The following is a 19,605-nucleotide window of genomic DNA, read 5'->3' on the forward strand; positions in this document are numbered from 1 at the left end:
GAATATGGTCATGCATTTGAAGTGAAATGAGTCAGCATGACTGTGCATTTTGCTCTAAGCATATTAAGCTCCTACATACAGATCTGGGGTAGCCAAAATGCTGGACTGGAGCTTTGTGAAGCAATGGGGAGAGAAAGAGATGAGAAAGTTGATGATAGATGCACAGGAATAATTTTTGTGATGGACCATAAATCTAAGCTGAATGAAGAAAGACATGAAGACAGGAAAGAGGTGACATCAGTTTAAATTAATTTTTTTAATGCCATCAGTAAATCAGAAATCCAGGTGAGGTCCAAGATGTATTGGGATGTATATTCTAGAAAGGTAAGTGGGTGGTCATATTTACAAAATGGTACCACAATTGGTTACAGTAAGGGTGAGAAAAAGATTTTTGAAGGCAAAAGGCTCAAAGGACTGAGAGGCAGGGTTACATGTGTTAAAAACGGATTAAAGAAGACAATTTAGGTGATGCAAACTTCATGAATCAAAAAGTCTTCACGGGGAGAACAGTAAAATGGACAGAAGGCAGGAAGCTTTTATAAGGTGAAGAATAAAGAACGAAGAAGAGAAAAATAGAAACTATCTGATTGGCTGGGGCCACAGGGGCAGCCTTGTTTGGGGTGAGAAGGAACCAGGAAGTTAAGTATAGAGCCCACAGTTGGCTTGGCGTTTGGGGATTAGTTGACTGGATATACTGAGTTTCTCATTAAGCGGAGTTTTCAATGACGTGAAAGTTACCTAAGCTTCAGTTTGCTGATGTGGCAACCCAGGCAGTAGTGGCTCCATCCTGGAGCTAGAAATTTATTTCAGCAAGTGGATGTTGAAATCACCTAGAATGATAACAGAAGTCGTGATGCAGAGAAGAGTAATGGGCTTGATACTAAAACTTCAATAACTGAGGGCTTCCCTGGTGGCGCAGTGGTTGAGAGTCCGCCCGCCGATGCAGCGGACACGGGTTCGTGCTCCGGTCCTCGAAGATCCCACATGCTGCGGAGCGGCTGGGCCCGTGAGCCATGGCCACTGAGCCTGCGCGTCCGGAGCCTGTGCTCTGCAACGCGAGAGGCCACAACAGTGAGAGGCCCGCGTACCGCACTTCAATAAGTGAGATTTTGGGATAGAGAGAAGCACAGCTATGGATAACAAGGAGGAGCAGAAAGTAGCAGAATCTCATGGCATATGCTACAAAAGAGCTCAGGTTTTTGTTTTTGTTTTTTAACTTTATATTGGAATATAGTTGATTAACAATATGTTAGTTTCAGGTGTACAGCAAAGTGATTCAGTTATACATATACATGTATCTATTCTTTTTCAAATTCTTTTCCCATTTAGGTTGTTACAGAATACTGAGCAGAGTTTCCTGTGCTATACAGTAGGTCATTGTTGGTTCTCTATTTTAAATATAGCAGTGTGTGCATGTCAATCCCAAACTCCCTGTCTATCCCTTCCCCCCACCCTTCCCCCCTGGTAACCATAAGTTCTTTTGGATGGACCTAGAGATTGTCATACTGATTGAAGTAAGTCAGAGAAAGAAATATCACATGATATCGCTGATATGTGGAATCTAAAAAGAAATGGTACAAATAAACTTATTTACAAAACAGAAACAGACTTACAGACTTCAAGCTCAGGTTTTTAAAGAGGGAAATTAGTTATTTAAAAATGGCTGAATCACAGGGAACACCCTGCATACCTCCTGGTCCCATAAAATGTAGGATGTGGGAGAAAAAGGATAGCTCTGATTTGATAGTGCTGCAGAGGAAGCTGTCCTCTCATGGAAAACCAGATTTTAATTAAATTAGAAAGGTGAAGCAAATGCTCCCTTTCACTCCCTGAGATGACTGTCTCATGTATTCTCTCTTCTCAAAGCTCGAAAAAAACCCAACCCTCAGCCTTTCTCTCTCTCAGCCGACGTTACTTCTCTGAGAAAACAGACACAATTGGAGAAGAACTTCCTTATATTCCGAGCTGGGGTAACATGTAAAGGGATGAAAAGAGGGTGAGGGTACAAAGGGCTCTTCTGATGACAGACTTTGTGTTCCACTGAGCACAGTGAAGGCGGTGGGGAAACTTGGGAAAATTAATTAGATTAGATATGTAAAGCCTTCCAGAGCTAAAGATCTACACTGAAGGGTGCTCTAGGAGCTTGTCCTTCTCATGCTAACAGAGGGATGTAAACGTGACAGGACGTGTCCTGATGTTATCTGAGAGGAAGGGGGACGCTAGGTTCTAATGATGTCACCCTTTCCGGAGGTGCATCTCGGGCCATTGTAGAGGAAGAGACGGGCAGGGCTGTACTGTGTGGTGAGGGGCAGGCAGTGGAGGACCTGCCAGGAGCTCTGTAGGCCTCTGCTCTGAGTGGGGTTCAGGTGAATTGTGAGTAGTGGGGTTTGGGGGAGGGTGACGAGAAGGTTTGCTCCTAGTAATAATGTTAGAAGTTGTCCTTTTTTTTTCTTTTTCTGGAGTATTATTGCTTTACAATGCTGTGTTAGTTTCTGCCGCACAGTGAACTGAATCAGCCATACGCATACACACATCCCCTCCCTCTTGGACCTCCCTCCTCCACCCTTCATCCCCCCCATCTAGGTCATCACGGAGCACCGAGCTGAGCTCCCTGTGCTATACAGCAGGTTCCCACTAGCTATCTATTTTACACATGGCAGTGTATTTATGTCAAACCTAATCTCCCAATTCATCCCACCCTCCCCTCACTCCACTGTGTCCACATGTCCATTCTCTATGTCTACGTCTCTATTCCTGCCCTACAAACACGTTCATCTGTACCATTTTCCTAGATTCCACATATATGCGTTAGTGTACGATATTTGTTTTTCTCTTTCTGACTTAACTTCACTCTGTATGATAGACTCTAGGTTCATCCACATCAGGTTCCTTAAAAAACTAAAAATAGAACTATCATATAACCCAGCAATCCCACTACTGGGCATATACCCTGAGAAAACCATAATTCCAAAAGATACATGCACCCCAATGTTCATTGCAGCACTATTTACAATAGCCAGGACATGGAATCAACCTAAATGTCCATTGACAGATGAATGGATAAAGAAGACATGGTACATATAGACAATGGAATATTACCCAGCCATAAAAAGAAATGAAATTGGGTCATTCGTAGAAGTTGTCTTTTAAAATAAGTCATGAGTGATAGAAGTGTCAGCTAATGCTAAGATGTGTTAAAAGATAAACTGAGGCATATTAAAATCTTGAAGAGTTTTTCTGAGCAAAAATGGGGCAGCACCAAACCCAAAGTGGTTAGGGGGGCCCTGCCTTATACAGAGGAAGCATGGAAGCAACAAAAGGAAATTATTTGATTTCCTTTAACTTAAAGCCTAGTTGGCTGTTTGTGATTGGTTGTCCTTAGCATTTTGATTTCATAACTTTGAGGCACTTGCAGCTTAGATTTTGGTTTGCTTACATAGACACCATGGCATTAGAGCCACCTCAGTCTAATAACCTCCTTGTTTAATTAATTTAAGAGGTGGTAATCATATTGCAATATATAAATGTATCAAATCAATACATTGTACCCCTTGAACTTACACAATGTTATGTCAGTTGTATCTCAACTGAAAAAATAAATTTAAAAAGTGTTAAAAAATAAGTCATGAATTTCACCTGTTCTATCAGATAGTAAAATCATTGAACATCAATAATAATTAAAATCAGGTGTTTCTGGTAAAAAAAAAGATATGCCTTGGTAATTGAACAGAACAAGTGATTAAAATTTCACAAACTCTAAAGGTGAGATAACAAAACAATGTGAAAAGTGAGGATTAAGAGGCAACGCTTCAATACTTTGGCTTAATCAAAATTTAAAACTTAGAAAAAATAAACTCTGATGTAAAATAACAGATGTAAGGAAGCACCAAATATATAAATTTACATGGAAAAACTCAAAAATAGATTGGTTATGAACCAGATATCTGAAAGACAAATGTTTAAACTTGGAAACAATACAGAAGAGATAAAAAGGATGAAAAGCCCACATATATTTTCTTAGATACAAGTTTTAAATTTCAGGATGTCAATAAGGTAAAAATACCATAGCTAATCATTTTGACAAAGTTATTTTTAGAAAGGTATAGAAAAGATAAATAACTTTGTATACATATTTATATCTCGTTATCTTAATTGTATCTTAATTCTAATTAAGATCCCATTTTGTAAATTATCAGCTCAAAACAAACAAAAAAATCACACAGTATGAATTACAAATAATAAACAAGACGTAAAACTGTCAAAGAAATGTAAAATTAAGGGATATTTTAATAGTGAGAGTTTTTCAGTATTAAATTACCAAAATATTAAATGATAGCCAGCTAGTTGATTCCTGGAATTTTATTCTAAAAAACTAAATCAAAGTAATAAAAAGTCTATATGTAGAAAGACATTTGTCACTCCACTATTTATAATAATAAAAAATTGCTAATCTCAAAATAAGTGAATGGTAAGTGGAATAATGTACAGCTGTTAACAATAGAGTTCATGAAGAATACGTAGCAGAATGAAGAAGATTGTTACAATACAGAGTGAAAAAGCATAGACTATTTTACATAACTACAAGGATATAAAAACACAAGTGACTAGAAGGGAGTATATAAAGATATTGTTTGTTAAACTGTGGTGACAGAATTATGGATGATTTTCCTCTGTTTCCACATTTTCTAATATAATGTTGTACAATTTTTATTAACACCATGCACCTTCCCTTTATATTTGTTTTAGAGATGTTATCCTGAGTGGGTAAAAAAACATTAACTTCCTCCTATGAATTTCATAGCATCCCTAAATTTTGCAAAATTCTACACAACTACATTGACATACATGATAAATGACATATTTGCCCTACTTAAGTCAGAGAATTAGAATTATTGGTTATGAAAGAATTTCAAAAGCACCATATCTCCAGCTGCATCCATGTATCTTTTAAAGATGATTTGACCTTTAAGAGAGAACAAAACCTCTTAGGGTTAATCAAGAATTCTAAAATTGATACCCTGAAAAGTTTACTTCCTAGTGAAACATTTTTATCTGTAAGAAAGAAAGATAGCACAGTCCACAGTTATACCATTATTATTTCAAAATGTCTTCCCGCAGCTGGTACTATAAAAGGTGTGCCGTGTTTATTTCATGATGGATATAGTCCTCCAAATACCACTCTTCAGCATTATATTATCACCTTATCAAAATAACAAAGGCTACATGAATGAAAGAACACTGTTTCATATCTTAGATTTTCATGCTCAACATGCAGCTGTATAAACCATAGGGAATCTCCCTGAAATGTCCTCCAGCAGTTTATATGCAGATGGAAAAATATAAATGCTTTGTTACTGAAGCATAAAGACACACCACAGCTTCATGACAGAGAAGGATGCAGAGTCGATCTGTAGAATCATCTGGTGTGTGCTTCTCAAGTGGGAGGCAAGGAAAAGCTTCATCATAAAAACAGCTTAGAACCCACATGCTTATAAGAAACAGTTCAATGGGAACCCAGCTGTAACTTCCTGTTTTACATGGAGGCTGCATTTCTTGCCTTGCATAAAGTTTATTATAAATCTCTTTGTCTCAGTCCTCTTGGATATAACGAAGCAAAGGAGTAGGCATAATGCAGAGGGAATGTGTGTTTAGACTCTGGCAGGAGTTATTCCATTTTGTTGTAGAAAACAAAGCTTGGAATAGGCCAGCCTCCCCAGGTCTAAAGCAGCCGTGGAGAAGCTGCCTTCTCCACAGATCTGTGTCCTCTGCTCTGAGCCCTTGGCCTGCTCAGCCCATGAGAGACTTGCAAAGCCTTTGCTCACCAGAGCATCCCTCAGAGGACATCCCACCCAGTTCTGTGTCTCCATCTTTCTCTTGTGTCAGGTGCCTCAATTCTGCTTCTTCACATCCCTAAGTACAGGCAGATCAGTAATTGGTTTAAATCATCAAGCTCCTGGTAGAGAGAGCCAAGTTAACGAGATACAGATGGGAAAAGAATCTAAAAAAGAGTGGGTATATGTATAACTGATTCACTTTGCTGTACAGCAGAAACCAACACAGTACTGTAAATCAACTATACTCCAATACAAATTAATTAAATTTTTTTTTTTAAATAAAGAGATTCAGAAGAAACTTTGTGTTTGCATATAGGGTGAGGCCCTATGTTTATACATGCATATTGATCAGAATACCGTCATAATCTTATTGTAAGAGTACAATTTAGAAGACGTTTTAGAAATAAGTTTGTTGAAATGTTGCTTGTTCTTTTCTTCCATTCTAGAAGTAAAAGCTTGGCTGTTTATTTGCATTATTATAACACTAGTCTTGTGGTTTAGGCTACATTCACAGTAAGCAATTAAGACATGTCAATTTCCAACTAGAATCACAATCTTGATGATAAATCAATTACTGGAAAATCATCAGAGGGGTTGCTGAGAGGTTGCTCAGATGTTGTCGAGTGATTTGGTTCTTAAAGACATGGAGTGCTCAAGGAGTACCTCTCTTCCAGCCCTTGAGACAGGGTGGAGAGCAGTACAAAATAGATGTCTATATACAGTCATAACAAATGTATTAAATGTGATTTTAAAACACACTGTGATATAATAGTACAATAAAAAATTAAAGACACTTTTTCTAATAAGATTTAGAAAACTAAATTCTCCATCCCCATTTCTAAACCTGCTTGTCCTCCTTTTTTTTCTTATCTCTGTAATGGCTCCATGACCCTCCAAGTTACAGGAGCCCAGTACCAGGTACCCAATACCTCGACACCTTCTTACCCTCGACCCCTTTTCCACCTACCCAGTCATCACTTAAGCACTCAGCTGCTCAAGGGCTCCTATAATCCCCACCCCCAACTTCCATGAGTCCTTTATCATCCCTCACATATGCTACTACATCATCTCACCTGTTCTTTGCTCCACCTGAATCCATACTGCCGAAAGAGTCACCTTCCTAAAGCATATTCACTAGCATATTCAAAAAATCTCTGATGCCTGCATATCACACACTCCTTATGTGATATTCAAAGTGCAATGTCCATGTAGCCTATCTTACACCCAATAGTCTGTACGCCCCACTCCCCTGACCCCTATGTTATACAACATGGGAATATAGCCAATATTTTGTAATAAGTGTAAATGGAGTGTAACCTTTAAAGATTATATGAAAAAAAATTTTTTTGGTTGTGCCACACAGCATGAAGGATCTTAGTTCCCTGACCAGGGGTGGAACCCATGCCCCCTGCATTGGACGCACGGAGTCTTAACCACTGGACTGCTAGGGAAGTCCATAAAATTGTATGAAATAAAAAAAAATAATAAATTAGATTTTTTTTGAATTTTATTTTATTTATTTTATACAGCAGGTTCTTATTAGTTATCCATTTAAATTAGAATTTTGTAAAAGCCCACCATGATGGTGATATGATCAGATTCCTCAACATCTTTTCCCGTTTCTCTCCTCCATGTATCTTTTGCTTTGAACAAAAGTTCTCTCTTGCTTTGGTGCTTTTGCTCAAATTGAATCATCCTTTAGCCCCTTCTCTATCTGCCCCTTCTATATCATCTTTCCAAGAAACTTGCCCTAAGCCACCAATTCTAAATACTTTGGCCAACGGCACCACTTTTTATAGCACTTGCCCTTCCATACATGTGTGTCGCCAGCCTGATAAAACTATGATTATTGAGAGCAAAACTTATGTCCTCCCCCAAAGTACCCAGCCTAGTGGCTCAAATATAGTGGACACTCAATTATTGCTAAATGCCTGATGCCCTTCTCCTTTTCTTTTCCAGTGGCACCACCCCCCTACAGTTACGACCATGAGATGGAACACTGTGCAGACTTGCCCCCTCCATACTCCCCGACCCCAGCACAGCGGTCTCCACCCCCTCCATATCCTGGAAATTCAAGGAAGTAATCCTTCCCCCAGAACAGAATATGTGCCAATCAGAGATCTTGCCCGGGATAAAATGTCTCTACCCAGAAACAGACAGGAAAGGATTGCCCTAAGGAATACCTTTTTGGGTTAGACGATATGTCAAGTGGAATGTCCAGGCTAAGAGAAGAGATTCAGGGTTTCTACCCTACTCAGAGCTGATCCCATATGGGGTATTATGTTGGGTTCAATGGGACCACATTTGAAGAGTTCTACTGATCAACATAAGCACACTCAGAGAAGAGTAATGGATAGACAAAACATCGGAAATTCATGTTGCTTAAGGAACAAATGAAGGAAATTGCAATATTGATCCTGAAAAGGAGAAGATTTATGTAAGACAAGAGGATAACCTGGACTACATAAGGAAACAACTATACTCTGTAGCTTTAAAAGTCAGAACTAGAATTGTTCAGTCTTTTTGTTCATCAACAAATGCAGATCGAGTGCCTGAAAGCCTACTCTGTGCCTTATATTGTTGGAAACACTAGATGGAAGTTACAGGAAGAGAACTTTGGTTTTAGTATACGAAAGGGCTGCTGAAGCTTTCATATTGACTAGATTGCTTTGTGAAGCTCCCTATCACCAAGACTCCAAACAGAACCTGGGTGATTACCTGGTAGAGACATGCTCGAGAAGGGAGAGCTAAATTAAATTGTAGATGGATTCAACGGGCCCCAAAAGCTCTGCTCATGTTTTAGGTAGATGTGAGGTGAATTTCTATGCCATCAAGAATGAAAATAACAGAGATCGTTGAATCTATCTAATTTGAGACTTAAAACAATCAAAAGGACTTAACAGCTGTTTGAAGCCAAGAACTTGTCAATGCTAGATACTGCCACCTAAAAATCATCTGATTTTATTTAGTGTATTGTGATAAAAGTTATTCCAACTGTGAAAAAAAATTTACCAAGTTCCACAAGCAACAAATACTTCATTTCAGATTAAAAGATGAGAAGCCAGAATCCCATGGGATTTTACATCAGGGAGTACAATTTCAGAACCCGACCAGGAAGATATACAAAAGTTTACAAAAAGAAGAGGGAAAAATGAAGTTTGGATTCTGTTCTGTGTAACTCCACTCACATGCAGCTTAGACAAATTTCTGCTTTTCTTGTAATATTTTAATAATCTATTCTCTTGAAAAAGTTATACAGTTAATGGAAAAGTAAGATATTGACATCAAACTGTTGCCTTTTGCCAAAATCCATATTTTATGAAGTGCCTACCTTTAGGTGTAAAAGTTTTTAATAAATAATTCTAATATGCCATACTTTGCTGCCAGAGACCTTAATTAACATTTCTATTTTTATGAGGGTCCTTTCATGTATTTAAAATTGTACATTGAGAAACTATTGGGAATAGATGATTATATTTGTTTGTCACTTTTCAATTAAATCTAAAATGTTTAATCCAACATCATCAGCACAATTCAGTGAAATCCCAAAATGATGCTAAGGATTTTGCTGGACAAATCAACCAAAAGAAATGTCTTAAAGTAAAAGTTACAGTTCAGGAACTCAGTAGTTGTAGTTGGGAAACTCAGTAGCTCGTGTAAGTAGCATATTTTACTTTCAAATACATTGATCTGACTGAAATACAGTCTAACTGCCAGTGAAATCTAGAAGCTAGATTTGTTTGGAATGACTTGCTTGATTTTTAGGCACTGCTGATTTTCTTGCTTATGAAGCCAGAAAGCATTCAAGCATTCTAGTCCATCCAAGTAACTGAGATTTTAGCACAATTTTAACAGTGCATATGCTTTAATTTATCTCCCTTCTGCAAGTGCGATCAGACCCAATTACACTGTAGCTACACAACTCAAAGTGCCAGAGCCTCTGTGACATTCAGAATGATGTTTCCCAATGCACTTAAGAAAAAATGGAGAGGGAGAGTCCAGCAGAAATGGAATTCTCATCATCTTCACTGTCAATAAATGTTTACTGTGCATACCTTCTCTGTCAATAAATGTTTACTGTGCACACCTTCTATGTTCTGCAAACATGACCCACGTAGGAGCTATTACAATCCACACCATCTCTCTTCTTTGAGTTTTTTTATGGCCTCCCTTAAAGCATATCACAAAACCACACACCTACAACAGATGAGTATTTTTACTATTTGTATTTAGTGTCACGATCGCGTAAATGTGCACAATATCAGTATAGCCTTTTGGAGTTCACTGATTATTTTCATAGATGACACATCTTGGGGGGAAATAGTATATGATATGAAAGCTTCGAATTATGGTTATTTAAAAACTAATGTATTTGCTATGTCCAAAGTGTTTATAATAAGCAATAAAATGAAATAACCAATTATAACAAGAGTCATATTTTAAATTGTCATGGGTCTATTTTGTTTCACCCTCCATCTCTGCCGGTTTAGCCTCGTTCTTCCGTACAGGAAACACGGGACTGGAGCCAGATAAACTTTGTTTTGAATCCTGTCTCCTGCCTGTATGATGATTTGAGGCAGGCCACCTCATCTCTCTAAAATTCAACTTTCTGCTCTGGAAAATGTAAATAAGAGAATCGACTTCATCAGGTTTTGTGAAAATTGGATGACTACACATAACATTCTACATATTGTGCCTGGCATGTAGAAAATGTTGTATAAATATTAGCCAAAAATAAATTAACAAAAGAATAACATAAGGATGACAGCCTCTAGAACTGAGCTATCTAACACATTAGCCACCAGCTACATATGATTATTTCAATTTAAATGAATTTAAATTAAACTAAAGGAAAAATTTAATTCCTCAGTCTCACTAGCCACATTTCAAATGCTACATAATCTCATGAGGTCAGTGGCTACCTTATTGGGCAGTGCTGCTCTAGAAAATCTTACCTATAGGGCTTCCCTGGTGGTGCAGTTGTTGAGAGTCCACCTGCCGATGCAGGGGACACGGGTTCATGCCCCGGTCCGGGAGGATCCCACATGCCACGGAGCGGCTGGGCCCGTGAGCCATGGCCACTGAGCCTGCGCGTCCGGAGCCTGTGCTCCGCAACGGGAGAGGCCACAGCAGTGAGAGGCCCGTGTACCGCAAAAAAATAATAATAATAAATAAATAAAAGTAGAGGTAGGACATCGGTCATAAAGATTCTATCTAGGTCGGTGACACAAATATACATACCTAATTCTCTTTCCAACCTTTGTGCCCCCAATCCCAGGCCTTACCACCTCTATAAGCAGGTGTAACAGTTATCCATCACTGTGTAACAGATTACCCCAAAACTTGGTGGCTTGAAACAGCAACATTTATTATCTCGGTTTCTATAGGTCCAGAATCTGGACATCGCTTAGCTGGTCCTCCAGCTCAGGGACTGTCACAGGCTGCAGTCATGTCAGTGTGCAACAGAGGAAACGTCAGTCTCCAAGCTCACTCACATGCGTGGTCATCGACCGGAGTCTGTTCCTTGCAGGCTTTTGGACTGAGGGCCTCAATGACTCACTGGCTGTTGGTTACCCCTATTCTTCACCATATGGGCCTCTCCTTAGGGCAACTCAAAAATATGTCAGCTTGCTTCCTCAGTGCAAGACAGCAAGAAGAGCCATAGAGTGAAAGAACCTGGTAGCAAAACATAGTGCTAGCCAGAGGGGAGTCATAGACTTAAAACCTAATCTTGGAAGTGATATCCCATCACTTTTGCCATGTCCTATTCCTTAGAATCAGGTCCCTAGGTCCACTCTGTACAAAAGAGGAGGGGATTACACGAAGGTGCAAATACCAGGAGGTGAGAGCATTCTTGGTAGTCAGCCTACCAGAGCAAGGATAGTTCATCTCATTCCCTTTAAATTCATTATTTGAAGTTCAGGCAATCTTGCCTCAACCAAGAATGTGCCAACTCAGCAGCTGAAAGAATACCAGGGCCATACTTGGCTGTGATCAAATTGCTTTTAGTGACCTGGCAGGGCTAGAATGGAGCCAGCAACAGAGGCCCATGCTAACTGGGTAAGTGCTGCATTCCTAAGGAATATTGAAAGGAGACACTACATTTGCATTTTTCATGAACTTCATTTACAAGCTGTACTAAAGTCTATCACATTTTGACAGGGAATGAAGTACAACACATACCACATACCTTCTGGACAAGTCTTAACGTGGTCCCGGTTCTAACCTCTGTTTCAACTTTGTTCCAAAATATTTAATCTTCATCAAGAAAAGAATTCCAAGACAAGTTTCCAGATGAGTGTTCAGTGGATCAAGTTGCTACCTAACCTAATCCTGAATACCTTCACTAAAAATGGAAAACAAACCCAGCAAATGTTTGGAACTGCAGAAACATGTGCTGGGAATGTTTGCCTTCTCTGGATGCATTAAGGAATAACTGGTTTAAAACAATGATGCACAGGGGCTTCCCTGATGGCGCAGTGGTTGAGGGTCCGCCTAACGATGCAGGGGACACTGGTTCGTGCCCCGGTCTGGGAAGATCCCACATGCCGCGGAGCGGCTGGGCCCGTGAGCCACGGCCGCTGAGCCTGCGCGTCCGGAGCCTGTGCTCCACAACGCGAGAGGCCACAGCAGTGAGAGGCCCGCGTACCGGGAAAAAAAAAAAAAAAAAAAAAACAATGATGCACAGTTAGACTCTTCGATTCCTATTTCTGCTCTGTTCCCCCTCTGATACCCCAGTCATGAGGAGCTTTTGAGTGTCTACCACTTGCCATTTCTTAGAGAAGAGGCAGAGGAATCACCTTCTGAATCACATTTGGTAGTGAGTGATAAGTGAATAAGAGATCTCATATTGTTTCCACGGCCTGAAAGATCGATAATTTTTTCTGATTAAAATCCAAAGAGAACCAAGTGATCTGATTTCCCCATTTTTGTACCTTGAAGTCAATGTCTTCATTATCACACATCTTGCATATTATCTTCTCTGTTAATTGGGAACAACTTGAAAGCAGTTCAGAAGAATGAAACTGTTGAAGTTCAAGTTCTGTTTTGCCTGTGAAAATGCACTTGGAGACCCACCCCCTGGGTCTCACCACCACCTGAACACACAAGACAAACTCCCTCACTTCCTTGCCTGGGAATAGGCCTCTCACTTCTGTAAAACCCCTGCTCTTCTTTCCAGATGTAGCTAAACGGCTTATACTCTGAGAATTCTGATCATTCCTCCAATCAGAAATAATTGAGTCCCACCTCTGCCCCTTTTTGTACCTATCTTTGTACTCCAAGGACTATCTCTTGGACATCTGTCATCCCCAGGTGGTCACTCTACGATATTTGAAATATGAAATAGATGATTGAATATATTAGGTCAGCAAATAATATTTGGCATTAAAGAAAGTTAAAATAACTTTAAGAATGAAAGGAAGAGAGTTTATAGTGAGTAGCATATTCTAAAAGGGGTCCATAATCCAAGATATGGGTCAGGGAACTGGGAAAAAGGCTACATAGTTTTGTGGTTTTTAATTATGATGCATGTCAATCCAGATAAAGCTGGATTGTGTTTTTAAGCACAAGTTAACACATGTTGGCTAAGGTAAATGCACACGCTAATCGTCACTGACTCAGTCAAAACAAGACAACATGCTAGGTTGGGAGAGGCACTTTCATAATTCTTCAGATTAAAATTGAGCTTCTCATTTTTTCCATAAGAAAAATACCAACCAAATATCAGAAAAGAATTACCTCATAAATCACATTTCCATAGAATGGATCCTAATGTAATGTAGATTTCAGAAGCATTGTCCAAAGGATCCACTAAGGGCAGTTTTACTAAACTATGATGCCATTCTTTTCATATTACCACTCCTTCAAGGTATGTTGGAAGACCACTGAGTATTCTGAAATGAGACAAAAAAGACCAAAACTGCTGGAAATGGGTAATAAAATAGCTACCAGCTTTTGTGCTATTACTATTTTAATATGTACAGAGAGCAATAGAGTGTTTATCCAAGTCCTGAAAAGCAATAATACCATTGTAAAAAAGACTGATTCTCAATGGAATCCTCCCTAAAAATATCTAACTTTAAATCATAATAATAACAATAGTTTGGGGGGGTGTTGGTGCCAGGCACTGTTGTAAGCACTTTACATTTAATTACATTTAATCTTCCAGTCCCATGGTCTAGGTATTAAAATTATCCCCATTTTGCAGGAACTGTAGATACATCACTTCACAGTCCTAAAAAATATCTTTCAGTGACAATAAACCTTTAATGCTGCAAAGAAATATATCCATATTTACACTTCGCTTGTAAGAGCTACCCATGGCAATCTTGGAGCTGATCATAGAAGCTGCCTTTTCATGGCTTGAGTTCCAAGTGGATGATTGTACATGTTTGAACAATCGTGATGACTCATATCCTTCACTTGGTCCATCTGTTGCAATTCATCATTTAGTCTCCATCGGTTCCAGCTCTTACATACACTGTGGCTGAAATAGAGAGCAACAGGACCCTTTCATTTCTGATACAGCACCTGGTCCCAGCAGATACTTTCACTCAGTTATCTTCCAGGTCATGACTTTTCACCTGTACAGAAACCACTATGAATTTTCAGTGGATGCTCTATATTTTCTTTTGACCAGAGAAGTAGTGAGTCAATATTTATGGAAAAGGGATAAAGGAAGGAGACATCTGCAGAACGATGTGAACTTTTAACTAATTTTGAAGGGATAGTCATAAATATTGGTAAGAATGAATAAAAACTATAAAAATTGGTGTCTACATTGTACACATCTCATATTGTTATGGAATTTGTTGTTGGTTTTCTGTTGTGCATTTTTTTTAGAAACTCGAGAGGTCTACAGAATTTTAAAAGAAAAAATACATATAAGCAAGAAAATATTAAAGGACATTAATAATATGTTAGACTAGTGAGGGAAGGATTTTTAAATGAGAAAAAGGCAATAGTAGCCTTCCAGATAGTTCTGCATAAACAGCAGAGTTCTATACCAATCAAAAAATACAACAAGTTTTGCCCAGCACACAGCTGTCTATACATGAATGTCAAAATTAAAATATTTATGAAGTCTGTGCTTCTCCAGGCCATACTAATCTAATAAATGATATTTCTCCATCTTGGGCCTCATTTGCTACTGTAGGACTTCCACACTCCTGCAAAGTACAACTTATAATTATATTTGGGAGTCCCCAGAGGTTATTTCTTATGGCCTTTCAGTTAACAGGTTGCATCTCCCAGTTTCTTTTTCTCCAGCTTCCTTTTACAGATGTAATTGGCTAGACATTTGCCAACCACTAGATTACATGAAGGTCATGTGGCACTGCCATGCTGCTGACAACCCCTGTTAAGATCTGTGAATTGGTTTGCTGTGCCCAGACACCAGGATTCCTTCCAGGAGCTGCTATGTCGCAGTATCACTGCCCACTATTGCAGTGGCTATCATGAAGAATAACCCCAGGGGCTGTGTCCACCTCCAGATGTTGTTGAAAGCTATTGGCCTCAGGTGCCATTAGAGTTAGGACACACACATCCTGAGGCCTGGGCCACTAAAAGCGTAGAGAATCCAGTATGCTAGAATTTCCTCTGTTCTCTCCCTCCCTCAACAAGCCAAGAAAATGTTGCACTATGAGATAAATGGGAAAACACTTCTTTTTCTTTTACTGAAGACTTTAGGCTCAAAGCAGCAATATTTCATGTTCCCAATATCTCAGGGGTTATTTTGTGAAAATAGATCTTTCAGTTTTGACCTCACATCTTCTCCTCTCCCTCAAACTTAGACATGGATCAATAAGGAAAGGATAAATTTTAGACAAATTCTAGTGATAGACACAGTGATATTATTATTAAAAAACATTCCACTCTCCTCTGAAGACTGAGACATTTTTGGGGAATATAACTCTGGCTCTTTCCTCCTTTAAGATGAACCTTACCCAGGAGACTTCATAATCTCTCATGGAAGTAAACTCTTCGTGGACACACTCTACCACTCAGTCCTTCGGACATGTCGGAGTGAACAGTTTAAGCTCAACATGGACAACTGCCTTCTGCACTACTTACAAAATCCTATGATGTCAATGACTAGCCCATTTCTCCTAGGAAAGAATAAGTGGCCAACAAGTAGCACTTACCTGAAACTATTGTTTGGCTGAATTCAAATGAATTGAGGGAATAATTTTATCAAACTATTTAGATGGACTCATTATTTATTTCAATTTTTTATATGAATTGACTATCATTTTGGATATCTGTAGACAAGTTCTTAAAGATATATCAGTAGAAACCAAAATAAGGGCCAAATGCAAAGGTCTTTTCGTCGAATAATGATTTTTGAGCAAATGTATGGTACATGCCGCAACAAAGATCCTGCGTGCCGCAACTAAAAAAAAAAAGATCCCACATGCTGCAACAAAGATCCCGCATGCAGCAACAAAGACCCCACGTGCTGCAACTAAGACCCAGCATAGCCAAATAAATGAATTTAAAAAAAAAGAAAAGGTACCTTTTGGGTATCTTTAGTGTTGGATGAACAAAGTATTGAATAGAAACAAAAGGTAAAAGAACCTTTTGCATTAAACCTTTCTGTACTGCCTACCTTCCCCCTTGCCCCTCTGGATCCAGTCTCTACCCCTCTCCCCTCTATCTCTGCCCCAGGAGTATACACTGCATGACTGCATCAATGAGCTTCCTTGCCTGCTAGGCTTCTGGTTGAGTCTGGTCAACAAGGAGCCCACTCAGAATATCATAGGGCTGTATCTCTCAAACAAAAGTCTCAATTCCCATGGGATGCCTTGTCCAAACAGCTATTTCTGTTAGCTCCCTCCTCTGGCCCATTCAGGACTAGGGCTAATAAAGCTTCCCCTCTGATACTAGCCCAGGTGTCCTGCATTATCCCTTGTTGCTTCCCTACACTTACTTATGCATTTCACTAAACTCTCTTCAAATTACCCTGTTTGAGTGTGCCATTAGTTTCTTGCCCTGACTGAAACACTCATTCTTAAACAACAATAACAACAAATCTACACATGAGTCATTTAATATATTAAAATAGACAAGAGTCTCTTCTCAACTGCTCTAGGTTTCATCATATATTTATTTGTGAAAGCAGGCAGGAGATCTGGGTTCCAGTCTCAGCTCTACCACTAACTAGCTTCAGGACAGTGAAGAATTCTCCAGGGCCACTATTGTCTTAAAAACAAAATGAAGGTGTTAGACTAAATGATCTTTAAGATCATTTTTAGCTTTCTGTCCTTTGAGGGACTAATAAATTACTATGTGGCAGCTCTCAAGAATGAAAAAGCCAATAAAAAGAATTGCATAGACTCAGAGCTATAAGGCACCATAGGAATATTTTTATGTAACAGCTTTATTTCTTAGGTGAGGAAACAGACACAGAAAAGAGAAGAGACATATTCAAAGTCACTGGTGATGAGCCAACTTGTTGGTGGCAACTAATAGAATCCCAAAGTCCTTGCTCTTATCCACTGCACAATGCCACTTCTCTACACAGCTGTTGGTTCAGGTTGTTATTTCCATTCTCTTTCCAACCTCAGGGCCTTTGCACATGCTGATCCCGGTTTTTCTCATTGTTCAGATCTCAGTTTAAATACCAAACCATCAGATAAGGCTTCCCTGACAACCTGGTCCAAGTAAGTCTCCAACTACCCCTTACCATTACTCTGCATCACTATTTCCTGTGTGATGCCTTCATATCACTTATTCCAAAATGTAATTAAATGTTGTTTGTTTATTTGTTTCAATTCTGTCCCCTTTCTCCACTAGAATGTAAGCTCCCTGAGACCAGGGGCATGTCTGCTGGATGCATAACTCTATATGTGCCCCCCTAGTAAAATGCCTGGGGCAGTATAGGCATTCAAAAGAAAGTATATATTGAATTCACTATTGAATGTCTTTTACAAAACAACAAACTGGGTATAGACTGTAGTTGCCCCAATGCTCTCATATGAGAAGAGTAAAGTTAGGTGTAAGCCCTAAATTCTCAAATTTCAAGGGATCATCTCAGGAAATTATCTCCCTCCCTCTCTACTCCTTTTCTATACTGCCTCCCCTAAGGGGCACGATTCACAGTGAGGTCTGGTGGAAGAGGAAACAGCAGGCCAGAGGCTCACAACTCTTAGCTAGATGAAGTAGATGAGATCTTAATCTACACATAAGGGCTCACAGGACCAATAAAGGGCAAAATGTAGCTGTGTATGGGCTTTATCTAAGGTCAGGCTTATAGCTGACATCATTACCACCGCAACCCAGGCCCAGGGGGTCTCTGGAACAACATGGTAGCATTTGAGTTGACACAACACCTAAGGAGATGCTACTGGCATTTAGTGTAGCACAAAAGACAATCCTGTAAAACAAAGAATTTTCCCACCCCAAAGGCCACAGGGGCCAACATTTTTCCCCAGATTTTGTTTCCTCAAGTACCTCAGAGTAAACCCAAAAGGTAAAAATGCACAATTACATGAAGTATCATTAATTTAGAAAGGTTTCAGATAGTTAATGACCCCAAGACACGCCGTTAGCAGTGAATTGCTCCACTGACTGTGCTGGTCTGAGGAACAAGGGAGTATTAATAAATCTTCTACCTTCATTCTCTTCTTCAAACTTCAAAGACAGGTGGTTAAATAGCAAAAATAGCTCAAGTAGTGTTTTGGTCTCTCTGGGTGAAGTTTTGCTTCGACAGCTATGTTTCACCCAAGTCATGGACATGTGTTCCGGCCTCCCAGTGATGGATGCAAATATCCATTGTTCAAGTCAGAATATACTTCTGCCTGACAGCAAACTGTATTCTGTTCAGAATGAAGCTGCTGCATTTTACTGTTGGTGAAGAAGCGAGTGGTAACTTGTATAAGTGTAAGTTGTTGGAGTATGAATAATTGATGTTGGACATAAGTCCTTTCTTTTATGGACTCCATTCGTTAGGGGAAAATCCAACCAGGAAGCATGGTTTTCATGACACCAGGCTTAAGGTATGTCTTTGGAAATAAAAACATTGGCTTTTTATATGTCCTGGGGGTTTGGATTTAAATAAATCAGGTCCTGTAACTGTGAGAGACGATTGAAATTAAAATATTAGAGGCCACTTTTCTACTTATAAAAGGAGAACAAAACAGAAAATTACTAAATGGGTCAATTGATCTAATGACATCTCCAGGCCTAGGTTTAAAAATAAAATAAAGTTGGTAGATTTCAAAGGAAGGATATGATAACCTCTTTCCAGCAAGTTACCAAAAGTAAGCCTGGAACATTTGTGGACACCCTCTTTAGAATTACTTTCATTCACTTATTCATTCATGCATTTGGGTATTTTTTTCAATCAATAGATTTTTTCTTTAATTGCAAACATCTTTTATGTCAGGCATTAAATGCTGGGTTGATAGCAATGAAGAAAATGGACAAGGTCCCTTGACTTACAGAGATTACAGCAGTCTCTGCTTACTGTATATGAAAAATACCAGTCACTACAAAATCCATTTATCGGATCCAGTTGTAGGAAGTGCTGTGAAGACATATCAGTCCAAGATGCAACCTTAGAAGTCATTAAGCTTGACCCCATTATCTCAAAGGTGGGAAGGATGAAGCAGAAGGAGAAGTGATTTAAGTGAGTGTATACAGGGGAAGCAGCATGCCGGCAGCTCACACCAGTGAAGCGATTTTCTTCTGAGCATAAGGTGGATAGGACCACTAATAGGCAAAATATAGCTGTGTATGTGCTTTAGCTATAATCAGGCTCATAGCTCAT

At 39.2% G+C, this 19,605-nt stretch overlaps 1 protein-coding gene across 1 annotated transcript in view; it reads left to right on the plus strand.

The window, feature by feature from the left end:
* The window catches only part of CYYR1 (cysteine and tyrosine rich 1), a 104,800-nt gene extending 95,594 nt beyond the window's left edge, over positions 1–9,206 (plus strand). The window contains exon 4 of the mRNA XM_027101931.1: positions 7,794–9,206. Within this exon, the coding sequence (XP_026957732.1) occupies positions 7,794–7,918 (125 nt within the window). The 3' untranslated portion in view covers positions 7,919–9,206. The remainder of the gene's footprint in view (positions 1–7,793) is intronic.
* The last annotated feature ends 10,399 nt before the right edge of the window (positions 9,207–19,605 follow it).

This window comes from Aethalodelphis obliquidens, unplaced genomic scaffold, assembly GCF_003676395.1.
Source record: "Aethalodelphis obliquidens isolate GAN/ISIS:26980383/991018 unplaced genomic scaffold, ASM367639v1 scaffold1, whole genome shotgun sequence".
Lineage (NCBI taxonomy): Eukaryota > Metazoa > Chordata > Mammalia > Artiodactyla > Delphinidae > Aethalodelphis > Aethalodelphis obliquidens.